General features: G+C 35.3%; 1 protein-coding gene across 1 annotated transcript in view; it reads right to left on the reverse strand.

Annotated features, from left to right (window-relative positions):
* WDR27 (WD repeat domain 27) overlaps window positions 1-13,075 on the reverse strand; it is a gene marked incomplete at both ends in the record, with an annotated part of 50,818 nt that extends 37,743 nt beyond the window's left edge. The window contains 12 exons of the mRNA XM_010023528.1: window positions 455-526; window positions 1,064-1,142; window positions 2,787-2,863; window positions 4,196-4,329; window positions 5,274-5,341; window positions 5,850-5,953; window positions 8,058-8,190; window positions 9,547-9,661; window positions 10,528-10,598; window positions 11,707-11,758; window positions 12,363-12,476; window positions 12,951-13,075. Coding sequence (XP_010021830.1) covers window positions 455-526; window positions 1,064-1,142; window positions 2,787-2,863; window positions 4,196-4,329; window positions 5,274-5,341; window positions 5,850-5,953; window positions 8,058-8,190; window positions 9,547-9,661; window positions 10,528-10,598; window positions 11,707-11,758; window positions 12,363-12,476; window positions 12,951-13,075 — 1,144 coding nt within the window. The remainder of the gene's footprint in view (window positions 1-454; window positions 527-1,063; window positions 1,143-2,786; window positions 2,864-4,195; window positions 4,330-5,273; window positions 5,342-5,849; window positions 5,954-8,057; window positions 8,191-9,546; window positions 9,662-10,527; window positions 10,599-11,706; window positions 11,759-12,362; window positions 12,477-12,950) is intronic.
* Window positions 13,076-14,598: the final 1,523 nt, after the last annotated feature.

A 14,598-nucleotide genomic window follows, 5' to 3' on the forward strand; every position in this document is an offset into this window, starting at 1 on the left:
GTATTTAAAGAATGCAAACTGTCCCTTGTTGTGACAATAAGCAATATGAAAATATCTTCATATGTGAAAATAAGAATTACATTGATCATTTATTTAATCAAGATAGATACTGAAAGAACACCACACAAAACTTAAAATACTAAGTAGCTTAACCTATCACAAAATAGCACAAACCAATCTTGAAATTATCTGAAGTCTTCATCTAAAGTGTGCGAGGATTACAAAAACTTAGTTTTAAGACATTGAGTGTTTTTTAACACACTAATAGGTATGTTTTTTTTAAAGAGAACAATGATGGCATTAATTGTTCTTTACTTGTATATTTGTAGTACATGGAACAAAGACTATGTAATACTAAAGAGAAATTAGAAGTTCCAGTGAGACCTTCGAACAGACCTGTATTTATCCTCATTTTAATTTTTTCCTTCTCTAATGGAGTTGCTAGATAACCTACCATTTACAACTGGTCTTCCACTTAGATACCTTATTTTTCTTCAGATTATTAACTGGGGAAAACATGGTCATTCTACAAAAAAAAAGAACACAGATTCTCCTATATGAAACGTGAAATGTTGTATAAGAGAAATAGTTTATTTCAAACAAAAACCAGTCCAGCTTCCTTCTTACTATTCATGTCTACATGCAATGTCAGTAATTAAGATAATGCACACATTGATGACAACGTAACTTTCTAATGATTTAATGCTCAAGTTTGCACCCAAGTTATGTTTTCTGTGTGTTATCTGTTGAATAATGCATTCTGAAGGTCAAAATCCATTGACATGAAGTTCTCAGATACGCCTTTCTGCAAGCTGAAGAAACAAGAGTTTAATCAGATGAAAGAGACAGAATGCCTAATACAGATATTGAAAGGAAGTTGAACACTGGCCAGAAGCTGTGAATATTATGGGGTTTTTTTTACAACATACTTTTTAAATTGTTTGATAACATCGTATATGTTTTTCATGAGTGATTAATTTCACAGTCATGAGACTATGTGTCTCTTATGTGACAAAACATCACACACCAATAAAATAGACAAAATAGTAATGCATCTACTCACCGTGGTGCTGCTGTATAACCTGACGATTTAATTTTATTATGGAAAACTAATGGCTGATCTTTCACTGTGCTTTTCACTCCTGTAGTAAAATAATTTAAGTTACATTAAAATGGGGGGGGTTTTAACATCATATTTTTACAATTATGTAGATAGGCTAGCACAGGAGAAATACTTGATGTCTCCTTACATTATGAAAAATATTTATTATCAGTCATGCTAAAATAATGATTTCTAAGGAAAGGAAAGAAATATGAACTGTTACGTTGCATAACATCTCTCCTCCAACAATATCAGTGAGAAAGAACTTCTTTAAACTTTGAATTAACAAGAATATCATTCTGAGGAAGTTTTTTCAGCATTCCTTCACAAATGTGTTTTCTCGAGGCCTTTTTTATGCTTTGACTTTATATGCACTACCCATACTGTATTCACACCTTATACTTGGAATATGGGATGCATCTAAAGATCCTTAAATACTGTTGATGGGTAAACATAGATGCTTGGGGTTTTACATGACTTAAGTCATTAATAATGTCTGCATTCACATTACTGTACTAAGAAGCCTGAAGGGAAGCCTCTAGCCCAAAACTAATTATTAGTATTTCATACCAAAACAAACAAACTAATAAAATAAATGTCGTAAAGGGGGAAATCTTGTTCATTCCCCGGGAATACAGGGAAAAATTTCAGGTGCATTGGGAGTGATCTCATGGACATAGTTATGTATGCTGAGGATAGAAGCTCCTTCAGCTCCTACAAGCTATCCTTTCTCTTTGAGAGTCAATGAGACAGAGAAGTGCCACTCCTGGGAAGCTCACAGTACCACTTGTCATAAGAGACCACAGAATTTCCTTAGAGCACCTAATCTATCTGAGCATGAGGTGTCATAAAGGGTAGTAGTACAGGTATCAGTTCTAGGTGTCCAAAGCAGCTGTATTCTAGCTAAAACACCATAGATGCATTCTTGGAATATCATACAACACTAATGATATAAGCTTTGACATTCTACCAGGTCCAACAAGTACAATCAATATAGTAAAAAATTATTTCTACATGTCGACAGTTACCAATATTTTTATACCTTTCCTAAAGAAAAGGTGATGATGGAAAAATTATTTTGTAAGTGCTTTTTGGACTTTGCTTAACTGCTGCAAAACAAAAAAGCTACAAGTGCTTCAACGGCAACTGGAAGTCAGATTTGGCTGGGTTTTTTTTTTTGTTTGTTTGTTTTTTGGTGTTTTTTTTCTTTTAACAGTAGGATACTGAGGCAAAAATTAACTTCTTAAACTTGCAGATATTGACAAAAGACTATTCAGGACAATAAAATTAACCATAACAGGTAATCAAAGTTAAGAAAGAAACAACAAATTATACGGAAAAAATATAGTGTATGCTATGGAAAAAGAACAACTTATGAAAAATTTAAACATTCTACACCCTAACTCTTAAAATCCACGTAAAGTTCTTACAGTATTGTTTTTCAAATAAGAAAAATACCTTATTACCATCATTTTCACTACAATTACATATGCAGGCTATGAAACACTGCTAGAAGTATAAAATTCTTCCAATTAAAATAAAAATATAACGCAATATATATTTAAAACAGAAACAATATCCTAGTTGTATTAGGCACCAGCCAGTTGTGAGTCAGTTACTTTTAATTAAAAGAAAAGAAAAAATACAACTGTATTAGTTAATTTCAAGATTGGTTTACACTTACCAAGTTTTTTACTAGAAGGTTCTTTCATGTTTTTCTTTAAACCTTTACACAATGGAGAACTTTTCAGTAAAGAACATCTAAGTTATAAAACCAAGCACAAAAATCAATCAATGCAATGCATGAAAGTATCATATTAGGAAAAGGTGTCAAAAATTATTTTTAGTTATTTGTGTGTTTGTGTATATGTATATGTGTGATATCAGTGAGATTTTCATTAATATGAACAAGACAATGGATTAGTTATCAGCTCAGATACCCAGCTGCACAGGCAAGCCGTGGCCCCAAGTAAATTCATAACTATTGCATTTACAAGTTACATCCCATTTCTGTGACTACTACCTGATGATTTTATTATAAGCACCAAAATCTGCACTTCAATGTATATTGTAGGGTTTTTTATTGTCATCAAGATGTCAGTATTTTCCTACAAGTCATAAAATAGTTTGGGTCGGAAGGCAGTAGTAGTCAGCATGGATTCACCAAGGGGAAGTCATGCTTGATCAACTTGCTATACTTCTATGATAAAATGACTGGCTTAGTAGGTGAGGGGAGAGGGATGGATATTGTCCACTTTGACTTCAAGAAGGCTTTCCACACTGTCTCACATAAGATCCTCATAGAGAAGCTGATGAAGTATGGGCCAGAAGAGCACACAGTGAGGTGGACTGAAAACCAGCTGAACAGCCAGGCCAACTGAGATGATCAGTGATACAAAGTCTAGTTGGAGGCCATTAACTAGTGGAGTACCCCAGGTGTCAATACTGGGTCCCTCACCATGTTTGCTGATGACATAAAACTGAGCAGAGTGTCTGATACACCAGAATGTTGTGCCACCATCCAGAGGGACATCCACAGGCTGAAGAAATGGGCTGACAGCAACCTCATGAAGTTCAACAAGGGCAAGTGCAAAGTTCTGCACTGGGGGAACAGCCCTATGCCCCAGTACTGGGCTGTAAGGAAGACTCTAGAGCCAGTCTCTGCGCTCAGTGAAAGGACAAGAGGCAATGGGCAAAAACTGAAAAATAAAGGAGGTTCTGTCTGAACACCAGAAAACACTTCTTTACTGTGAGGGTAACTGAGCACTTGCACAGACAGGTTGCCCAGAGACATTGTGTTGTCTCCCTCCTTGGAGAAAATTCAAAACTCATTTGGACATGGTGCTGGGCAACTGACTCCAGGTGGCCCTGCTTGAGCAGGGCAGTAGGACAAGATGACCTCCAGATGTACCTTACAATTTCAACCATTCTGTGATTTCTCCCACTCCATACACCTAAAGCACGACAGAAAAAGTAGTAAAATAAAACCCTGTCAACAAATAGCACTGTACAAAACCATCCAATGCACTTCAGTGTCAGGAAAACAAATGCATAACACAATTTAGAACTAAAAAACATTTAGTTATTCTGTACCTGGCAATAACTGATAGACTCTTCTCATTTCCACATGGGAGAAAATTCCTCTGCTGAGTTCTCACCAATGCAGTAAGGTTAACTTCCAACACAGCAGTCATATCTTCAAACACTGATGTGACCAAGCATAAAACCTGCAGCAATTATATCATCAAATAACACTCTAATTCATAATTGAAGCTTCAACACTGAAGTATTTATAATGGAAAATTAAATCACTTTCTGTCATTTATGAAAATTAGTAAAAAATATCCATGAGTTTAATCTTGCAAAGCATGAAAGAGTAAGAAGTGGTTAATGCTGTTTTTCAAAAATATGCTTATGATGCTTAAATGTGTATTAACAACCTTACCTACGTAAGTCTCAGAAATTTCAATACGTTCTACAATAGAGATTTCTGCAGTAAGAGTTGTGAGAAAAGCAGCACACGTGGAAGAAAGACTGGTTTCAGAGACATGCTGAGAACACCCTGAATTTAAAATAAAATCCTTCTTTAAAACAAAACACTGCTGTGTTAAGTATGTAGAAAGGCCTAGATTGAGCTTAGTTCTGTAGGAAAACTGTAACATCAAAAATGGAGTAATCAGACAAAAATTACTTTCACTTCCTTAAAAGCACTTTTAGTCACTTTCCACAAACATTTTTTCACAACTTAAATAGTTTTCACAGATTTCTTGGAAGGATTCAAAAGCAGTTCATCCTAATATTTGCTTGAGAAACAAGGTGTAACAATGCTTGTATCTTTTTTCCCCCTAAAAGATTGCTGCTGCTTCCCCAGTGGTCGTTCTTGAAACTCAAGGTACACACTGAGCACTATAAAAAAACAATACACCTTTTGCTTATTAATCACTTTAGACGGTATGCAAATTATGAGAGCTTTAAAGCTACACAGCTATTTAAATTAATAGATCCCATAAAGAAGAATCAACCCTTTCCAGAAAAACTACTGTGTAATTCACATCAAGAAAAAGAAATGTAAATGTGTACATCAATCTGCAATCAAAATGCATTTTTAGTATTTATTGAAAATATTTGAAAATGTAAACATTCATTAAATCTATGTTTACTGTATACTCACCTTTCCCTTGACTGCCTTCCTTGTTAATGCACACGATCTGACAAACTGAATGCTGAGGTCACTGAAATCTTTACCAAAAAGAACATAGTGCTATAAAACTGTATTTGCATTTCAAAAGAAAAAGGTATCAGCTCTAACACATGGAGAAAACAAAACAAACTCATCCTAATTTGACACCATTATAATCCACCATCTTCAGTGTTTATCCATCTAGCTTACTCCCACATTATAAAGCAGTAGAATAACATTCCTTGTGTTTAACACTCATGAACTGCAAAATCAAATAAAAATTCATTGCTAGCCAGTACCAAAATTTAGTGACAACGCATCTTCTGAGACAAGTCAGCAGTGCCAGAAAAACACAGAAATTAATTAGAACGAACATTTAAGGGAAAAAAAACCCCCCCCACACACAAAACAAACAAACAAAAACAAAAAAAAAAACCCCACACCCAAACACTTTCTACTGTATTCTGCTATTTTGCTATTTTACAAACCAAATTGTTATACTATTTATATCAGGTAACAAAGGAAAGCAATCACATTATGGTATGGTCAGATATCTTATAATCGTACCTTTGTAAGATAAAAAAGCTTCTAATTCAAAGTTTGCCAGATTAAGTATTAACAAGCCAGTAGAGCTTCCTATCCAAAAATAGCTAGTATTCAGAGCAGAACATCTATTAAGAAAGGAGAAAAAAAAAATATCTGAGTATGATGCTGAAGCTTTCCTAATTACCATATAAGACACAGCAATTCCTTTTTTTAATACTTGCTACCTAGTCCCAGTACAACAATAATAAACACCAAAAATGGTTTCTAAATTTACAGCATTTTTACAAAATCTGTAGCTCAAAATAAAATCTTTCAATCAAAATTGGTAAAGTTTTGAAAACTAAGAACAAGACACAATCCTTGCTTTTATGTAAGTGCTCATGGCAAGTCTAAAACAGCATAGGAAATATTTTTCAAAAACTGCTGTGGTTTATAACAGTTGGGAGGTGCTATAAAAGCACCGTATACACAAAGAGTAAATTCAAACAAAGAGGCAAGTCTACATATTTTCTTACTTTTACCACCAGTAATATGAACACATAAAAAATGGTGAAATTTAAGGTGTCTTTGTACATAGTTAAAGTACTAGTGAAAAAAACAGCACAAACTACAGGGGAAAAAAAAAACAGGCAAGCCTGGAACGTCTGTCTGTCTGTGCTTAGTGGCAGTAGTATTGCTGTTAAGTAATGAAACCCAGTCTTCACAAACACCACAGAGTAGACCAACTGGTTACAATTTTGGTCAACACCCTCACAGAAGAAAAATGTTATCGAGCATAAGATGATGATAACAAAGTAACAGTTGTCGTTCTCAAAAACCAAAAATGTTTTGATGCCACAGCAAATAAAAATTGACATTAACATTTTAATACATTTTCCAAATCAGAGTGAGTAAACTTATTGGTTTGGTTTCTGAAGTCAGACCACAAGAGCTGACGCAAGGGTATGGAAAAATATAAAGCTGAAACTTGGCATGAAAAGACTCACCACAGTGGCTTTTTTTTTTTTTCTTATATTTTAAAAAAAGGGTATAGAAACAGTCAAATACTTCATAAAGCAGACTGGGAAAGAGTTTCAGTTCTGGTTTGTGATACTTATATGTGCTCTATATAGTTTTATTTGTGGTTTGCGCTACTTTCATGCATGGCGGTAACAGACTGATTTAATTTGTGAATTCTCTGAATTATTTCAAAGAAGTGGCACTATAAGGTTATTATAAATAATGATATCAACTGATAGATACAGGAAGTTGATCTCACACCCGCTTTACAATAATAGAAGGCCATCCACTGCGTCGAAATTACTCAATGTCAAAAAGCTTATGGACATATGAGACATAATTTTTTGGACATCAGTGTCGCACAAATGTTTCACTGTTGTACTTCATTTCAGGCAGGAAAAATGTTAAATCAGGGATTATTCAGTTGTTCAGAAGAATCTGAACCACCTGCTAAAACCAACACATGGTAATTTTAAAAGTGAACAGAAAAATACTTCTAAATATAAAAATATAAACCCAAAAGATAATGGAACTGGATTAATAATAAGAATTTAATGCTCATGGTTGTTTATAAGCAGAACAAAACCTCCAACTGTGATGCAATAACTGAAAGAGTAAATAGTCCTTAGATATACAATGCAGTATCAGATGAGTATTAGAAATCGATGTTATCTGAACTCAGAAAGTTATTCCAATTAACCTATTACCAGGGACCCATTTCAGACAACCCTGTCCAAAAAAAGGCATTGAAAAAGAAATGAGACTGAGTCTCTCAGCCAAAAGTTTGGCTAGAACAGGTTATGTAATTCAGAGATCATTTAAATTTAGAAAGCAAACAGACACAGGCACACAGTGACTGCATCAGACGTATTTCCACAGGAAAGCAAACTAAAATAAATTTGGCTTTTTGATTCCAATGGGCTTCTTCATTTTTTTTTGACTGATATTTCCCTGATCAACTGGCATCAATAGATGCTAGAATGAATATTCCCAATGCCATTTTTATAAAATTACTTTTAAGACAAGAAACCAGTTTTAACTGTGTATCACTTTATGTATATTATCTGCCTAAGAGGAGGCCACCAAAACTTGCAGATAACTAAAAGTATTCTTTGATTCTCCTATTGTATGTTTAAAATAGTAAGTTGCAGTGAAAATAATCCAAGAACCAACAGGAACTCCTAGGAATAGATTCTGTCCAAATATTTGGTGGTATTTTATGGGACTTACCTGTTTTCTTCATTATGGAAACACACTAGAAAGTCACAGTGTTCAATTAAGAGGATAGGAAATGATGTTTCCACTGATCCTTCTGGTCTCACGGTTTTTGTTTTGCAAAGCTTGGACATATTTTGCCCTTCACCTAAGAAATACAATCAACAACACTAGCTATCAAAAAACCATGAAATAAGGGAAACAGGATTTAGTAGAGAATTTGAAGTACTATAAATAAATACAGTACTATAAATAAATAGATAAATGAATTGCTATAAAGTTTTAAAGTAATAAGGTAGCATGAACAAACTCCACACTCCCAAAGTTTCTATTTCAACGGACTGATATAGACTAAGATAGCCCTCTTGAAATATCTTTCCTGATTATTATGTTATTTTTAGTACAGTCTTCTTTCAAATTCCTAGAGATAAAAATCTAAAGAACCTACTTATGGACTTAAAAGGAGTTGGCAGAATTCAGATGTGTCTATACCAAAAAGTGACTCTGAAAGCCATATTCTAACAACCCTTAAATATGCTGGGTAACTTTCCACTTAGTCTGAAAATTCCCTTGACCCTAAAGTTATAACGTAATCCAAAAAGAAGATGGAAAGCCACCTCAGTTTCATCCTCCCAAGAAGTCTCCAATCCATTATGCACGTGTAGTTAAAACCTAGGAATGACTAGCACTGAATTCATCATTAGGCACAGACTCTATATCACTCTCTTTCAAACATCCAAAGGCTAAAATGCCATCCATATATTTTAAGTAATAATGAGAAATGTAGCAGTCTTTCTCATTAGAATTACTGAAGCTGGACCACTAGGCATCTAAGAACACAACAGTCACTGAAGCCAGAAAAAGAGCAAGCAAGGGAAACGAGATCTCTCCCTAAAGAAAGTTTCCTCTTGCTTGCCTTTGGGAGGACCTCATCTTGACTGGGGTGCAGGTAGCCTGCATGCCTCATATGGGAATGTGGAATCACCTTGCTGAGGTGACCAAGTGCAGTCTTTTAAATTTATAAGTACTCTGTGTTATAACACTGGAAATGCCACAGCCAGAGAAATATCACATCATGGAGGCACCAGTATGGATTTAAAAAAAAGAAGAAAGAAAGAAAAGATTACTAGAAGTAGCAAAGGTACCCCACTTAGACAGCATATTCATTTTTAGGCACCCATTCTGTTCTCACTGAAGTCTTGGGCAATGAATTCAGTGAAAACCAAATACTTAATAGTTCACATCCTGCAATGCTTTATAAGCAGTTGCATTAGCCAAGATTTTATTACACGCATATAAGCATAATTCTTTCCAGATATGTCACACAATTCTTTCCTGATATGCCAATACCCAACTTCACATCAGCTTCAGTAAGAATTCCATGCCACAGTCTGAGACTCATAACTCTATCACTTATAATAAATTCTCGTTGTATAAAAAGCATACACTCAGTAGCCAAAAACTAGACTATACCATAAACAGTATTCAAAAAACAGTGTGCTACCTATTTCTTTTCCAGATTTCAACACTTCATTATAGAATTTCTCTTGTTTTTTCTTTAAGTTGATACGTGTTACACAACGATAATTATGATCACTGATTAAACTGAAGATCCAAAGCTGCAAGAAAAAGAAAAAGCAATTGCAATAACCTTTTGACAGTAAACATGAAGTTTACATGAATACAAACTAAAGGTCCAATATTTAAAGCTATAAAGCTGTTGAATTTTTGTATCTGGAATCTCACCTTGGACCAAAAATTCACGTACATGCATTTCTAAGATTATTAAAGGATATATTCAATATTAGCAAAACCAGCCATTATCAATTTGAACTGCACATCTAATTCCCATATTTGAAGAAAAAGCCTCATAGACTATTTCCCACATTAAAAATAACAAGTAACCTGCATGTAATTGCTCAGTGAGTCATGTACATTAAGTACATTTATACCTCTCTGGTTTTAGGCAGCACTATAGTTAAATCTTTAACTTTCTTCACAATTCACTAAGCAATAACACTGAAGGAAAGCAACTGGAAAATCTTATGTAAATATAGTCTTAACAGTAAAGAGCAGGTAAAATGCATCTTCATATTTATCATATATTTATTAGAATTTCAACATGCTGAAATCATAGTCTCTTCCATTTATTGTCCTGTGTTTCATTCCTTGGCCAGAAGAGAAGAATCCTATTTTCCACCTTTTTTACTTTGAAACAGACATTTATAGCCTCACAGTGTACTCTTCTTATGTAATCACTGATTGTGCTCTTAAACACTTCCCTGGTTTTCAGAAAAAAGTTTGCATTTTGTAACAGAAGTCTTATATACCATATATGATTTGTGCTCAAAGCATTGAATTATACTTATTAAAATAACTATTGTAACAATTCAAAACAAATACGCAGATTGTGAAGCTTTTTTATCAACAGATACATTAACAATAGATGACTGTTTTGACAGAGTCTTTTATGGGTAATTCTCACCTGTCCCTCAGAACATCCAGTGATAATCTGTTTATTTTCTTCATCAACCAGCAGACTTAGCAAAGGAAATGCTAGTTCAGAAAAAGATAAAATTATTTCCAGAGTAGACACAAATCAGATATGTAAATCAAATTGAATCCTCCTATTTATAAAAGTGAGTGGGAAAAAAACCCTTACTTAAATTCCTATGGTTGCACAATACTTTCTGTGGCTAAGGGCTTCCCATCTACAGGTCTGCAGCCTGCCTTTCACCTACACTGATGTGGTAGTGATTTTCTGCAACCTTTCACCCAAGCTGCTGTGGGATGGTTTTCAGAGCCCCATGTGGCAGTTTTCCCTCCTTCCCATGTTGTTACTCCCATGGCCTTGCACCTGCAAACCATGACTGTAGTTAGAGAAGGTTTTCAAGGGAAGCAACTGCCACAGGCAACCAGGGGAGAATCACCCCTTCTTCCTCTCCTTTCCTGCCATGTGGTTTTAGCTTTTAGTTTACATGAGATAGTTAAATAATACATATGCACAAAGCCTAACAACCAGTCTCCTCACAGCTCATGCCCCCAGAGTGTGCTCCAATAACCACTAGCAGCACCATAATCAGGAACAAAGGGGAGCTGGAGCAAGTTCCATTGAAAACTATATGTTTCTTACAGGGAAAGTACTATTGGAGGAGGAAGCTCTGCTGCGCTGGAGACAATGCTTGCCTTCCTCCTTCTCGTCTCTCCTTTTGCTCTCATCTTGCCACAAAAGTATCTTTCATCTTTAAAGTCAACATATGCCATAAGCTGCAGACACTACTAATAAATCTACATATGGCATAGTATTTCTTTCTATGTCATATATAATACTAGAAAGAAAACAAGCACATAGTACTCAGAGACTGGAAATGTACCTACAAAACAAGAGCTCTATTTGCTCATCTCAGTAAAATGGCAACAGTTACATACACACCCTGTACAAAAAGAGCTGTTTACAAAAGTAAACTAAAACTATCTAACACATAGAAGTACACATTAAAGGAAAATATATTTACTACTGGCTTTAAAGGATATGTTTACTACTAACTAGTCTACTAGACTTATTTTCACTAAATCAGTTAAATACTTCTATAATAATTATGTGTTATTGTTTAGGGAAAGGAATTTTTTGCTATGAAAATGTATATATAAAAATAAAGCTTACCTGTTAATACTTCTGACTGATGAATTAACTGGCCGGTAGCATAGTCCCACACCTTTAGGAAAAAAAAATACACAGTCAACTACTTAGACCTTTAAGGAAAACAAACTTCAAAGGCCATCATGTGGTGAAAACAGAGAAATACAGCCACTAAAAATGATGCAATATGGCAAGGATTTCTTTCAGCACTTTTTTCTAACTACACAGAGCTTTGTTTAATTGGTAAGTATCCATAGTGAAAAAGGTGAACTCACCTGGTATGGATACACAAAGTACTTAGAATACTTATCATCTTTTCTAAGGCTGATCTCTTAGTGACTTAAACTAAACTAATGAAAATACATACTTGAACTGGTTTTAAATTTCACACAGGGACCTTGCATAATTCCACAGTTTTCATATTGAGCTTAGGAATAAGAGGTCATTATAATAACAGTAGTTATTATGATCTATAGACCCACATATAAGTCAGCTTTCATTATTAACATGACTAAGTGATGAATTCTATACCAAATTTTTCCTCTCACGTTGTTACTTCTATGAGCCTTACTCTCCACAAATACTTTCACTACATTATTATAGTTATCACAGCTGGGATTGAAAAATACGCAGCCAGACAGTCCCCACTTTTTTAAAGTGCAACTCTACAATTTCCTTGCCTTAAAGGTTCTGTCTTCTGACACTGATACAAGCATACTTTTCTCCCATGTGCAAAACTCAGCAGCAGTCACTGGAGCCAGGTGGCCATCCAATTCAGCTAGAACAGCTTCCTTCTGTGATAAGTCAAAATAAAAACAGATTATATTTCAAATTAAAAATTACAATTAGTTAAACATTTTAATAATTAATCACTGTTGCTAAAATTTGTCAGATTTGGATCCAAAATATTATTTCAATAAGATTTTTCTTATTGAAACTGCAGCCCTATATATCATCCTGCTGGCAAAACCACCACACATTTACATTTGCTTCTTCAGAATGAATGATATAGGAATAACTTTTCAGATGTCCTCAGAATGTTTTCTTCTTGTAAGTGACTGTGACACCATTTCATTTCAATTTTCTAATCTAGTCTTCTACGTGGTGTATGATGCATTATGAAGCATTAGTTCATACTTATTGTCATCTATATGAGAAAAATTAATGCTTTTGCTTAACTGTACTAATATTTCTGTATCATGATTTTGTTTGAAAATTAGTAAGTTAAAAAAATACCAGCATCATATCTACAAAGAATGGCATCTCACCTTCGCACTTAACATGTAGATCTGATTTCCAGCACATACGGCCACTTGTTGATCATCTGGACTAAATTTTACATGAAGCACCATTCCCAAAAGAGTTCCAATAACAATTCCTCGAGGTGTTAACCCTGCAGCAATTTCATTGTTAATAAGACTCAGTGAAATATAAAACTCTGATGCAGTAAGATTCCTAGAAACTTTTGTCTAACTACAGTCCTATCCCAGTGTCTGTCAGGAAGCTTTACAGAACAATTCACAGCTTTATTGTACCAGCTTATTGGAAAGCTAAGCACAGAACTGTGCACCAGCACGATTCCTCCATCTGCCTTGTTGCCTAGACATGATGTGGTACTCTTTGAAACACTAATAACTGTGCCCATCAAATCATACTTCCATGGAAGACTGTCAGGAGTAGGGTTATTTTTGGAGTAGGGTTATGTGCCCAAGGAACCCAGTAGCTCCATGTTCACTTTGAAGGCAAGAAATCCTGACTGGTGTTATCATATAAAATGACTGAAGCCCAGGAAAACAAGAGTTTGAAAAATACTTCTTCCAGGACAACATCCCAGACATTCAGCCATCAAGCAAGGGGGACTTTCTTTTTTCCTGGTTTTAATTCTTCTGTGGGATGAAAGAGGAAATACACCACTAAACATAATTACAGAGTCAGATGGTAAGTCTAGCTTTGAGAACAGGCTCATATTTCATTCCTTTCTTCACAATTGCATTATGGTCATCTCACTGCTTCAAGCAGCCTGGTTTCTGTAGTTCCCTGTTTTATGATGCTACCTTTAAGAGTGTGAGAAGGTTTTGGACATCTCATTAAATTTTAGGATTCCGTAGGCAACAAATTAACTAGAATACAGGCATAACAATTATAGGTGTCCTTTTATAAATTTCATTCTAGATGCTATGGAGTGTTTCTACAGCTGATTAATGTGTCAAGATCTAGCAGGATGGAGAGATGGATCAAACACCTTGATACAGTTGTTAAGAATATGGTCAGAGAAAACATGCCAGGACTGGGCAGAACACAGTCTGGGGAAAAAAAAAAAGACTGTACAGAATCTGCTGAAAAGCCTGCAGATAGAAAAAAGAAAGAAGTCCAGAAGCAGAGAATCTGGCTTTCAAAAGTCTTTGTACTAAAACTACACAGGACTCTGGGGGTTGTGCTCCTTTTCTTTGTTTTTCAGTATTCCACTATTTTCCAATCAATTTAAACTTGAAGAAGGGTTAGCACTGCTCCCTAGAATCTAACTCCATTGGTTGAGGCTCCAAACCAAGACAGTAGTCACGATACTAGATCTTCTGCTTTCTTTGTATCATGCCATCACAACTCTCTTTCATACATGCATTCTCCTCCCAGATCCTTGCATTGCTCACACACACACACCAGTGTTCCAGACAGAGGCAGAAGGAGAGGCAAAGCAGGATGTAAAACACTAGTTCTACAGATATTCCAGAAAAGGCAGCATTTGGTTATTCTGTCATTCTATGTTTAGTTACGCAGTGCTACTGCGATCAATTTTTTTCCCGTCCATGTTATACCACAGTGGCAGAACTTCTGCCCTGCCTTTCCCCGAGGTCTCCAGCGCTCGCCTGCTCCCGCCCAGCACCTAGGCCAGCTCCCGGGGCCACCCCGGCCCTGCAC

This window comes from Nestor notabilis, unplaced genomic scaffold (genome assembly GCF_000696875.1).
Source record: "Nestor notabilis isolate BGI_N333 unplaced genomic scaffold, ASM69687v1 scaffold7941, whole genome shotgun sequence".
Lineage (NCBI taxonomy): Eukaryota > Metazoa > Chordata > Aves > Psittaciformes > Psittacidae > Nestor > Nestor notabilis.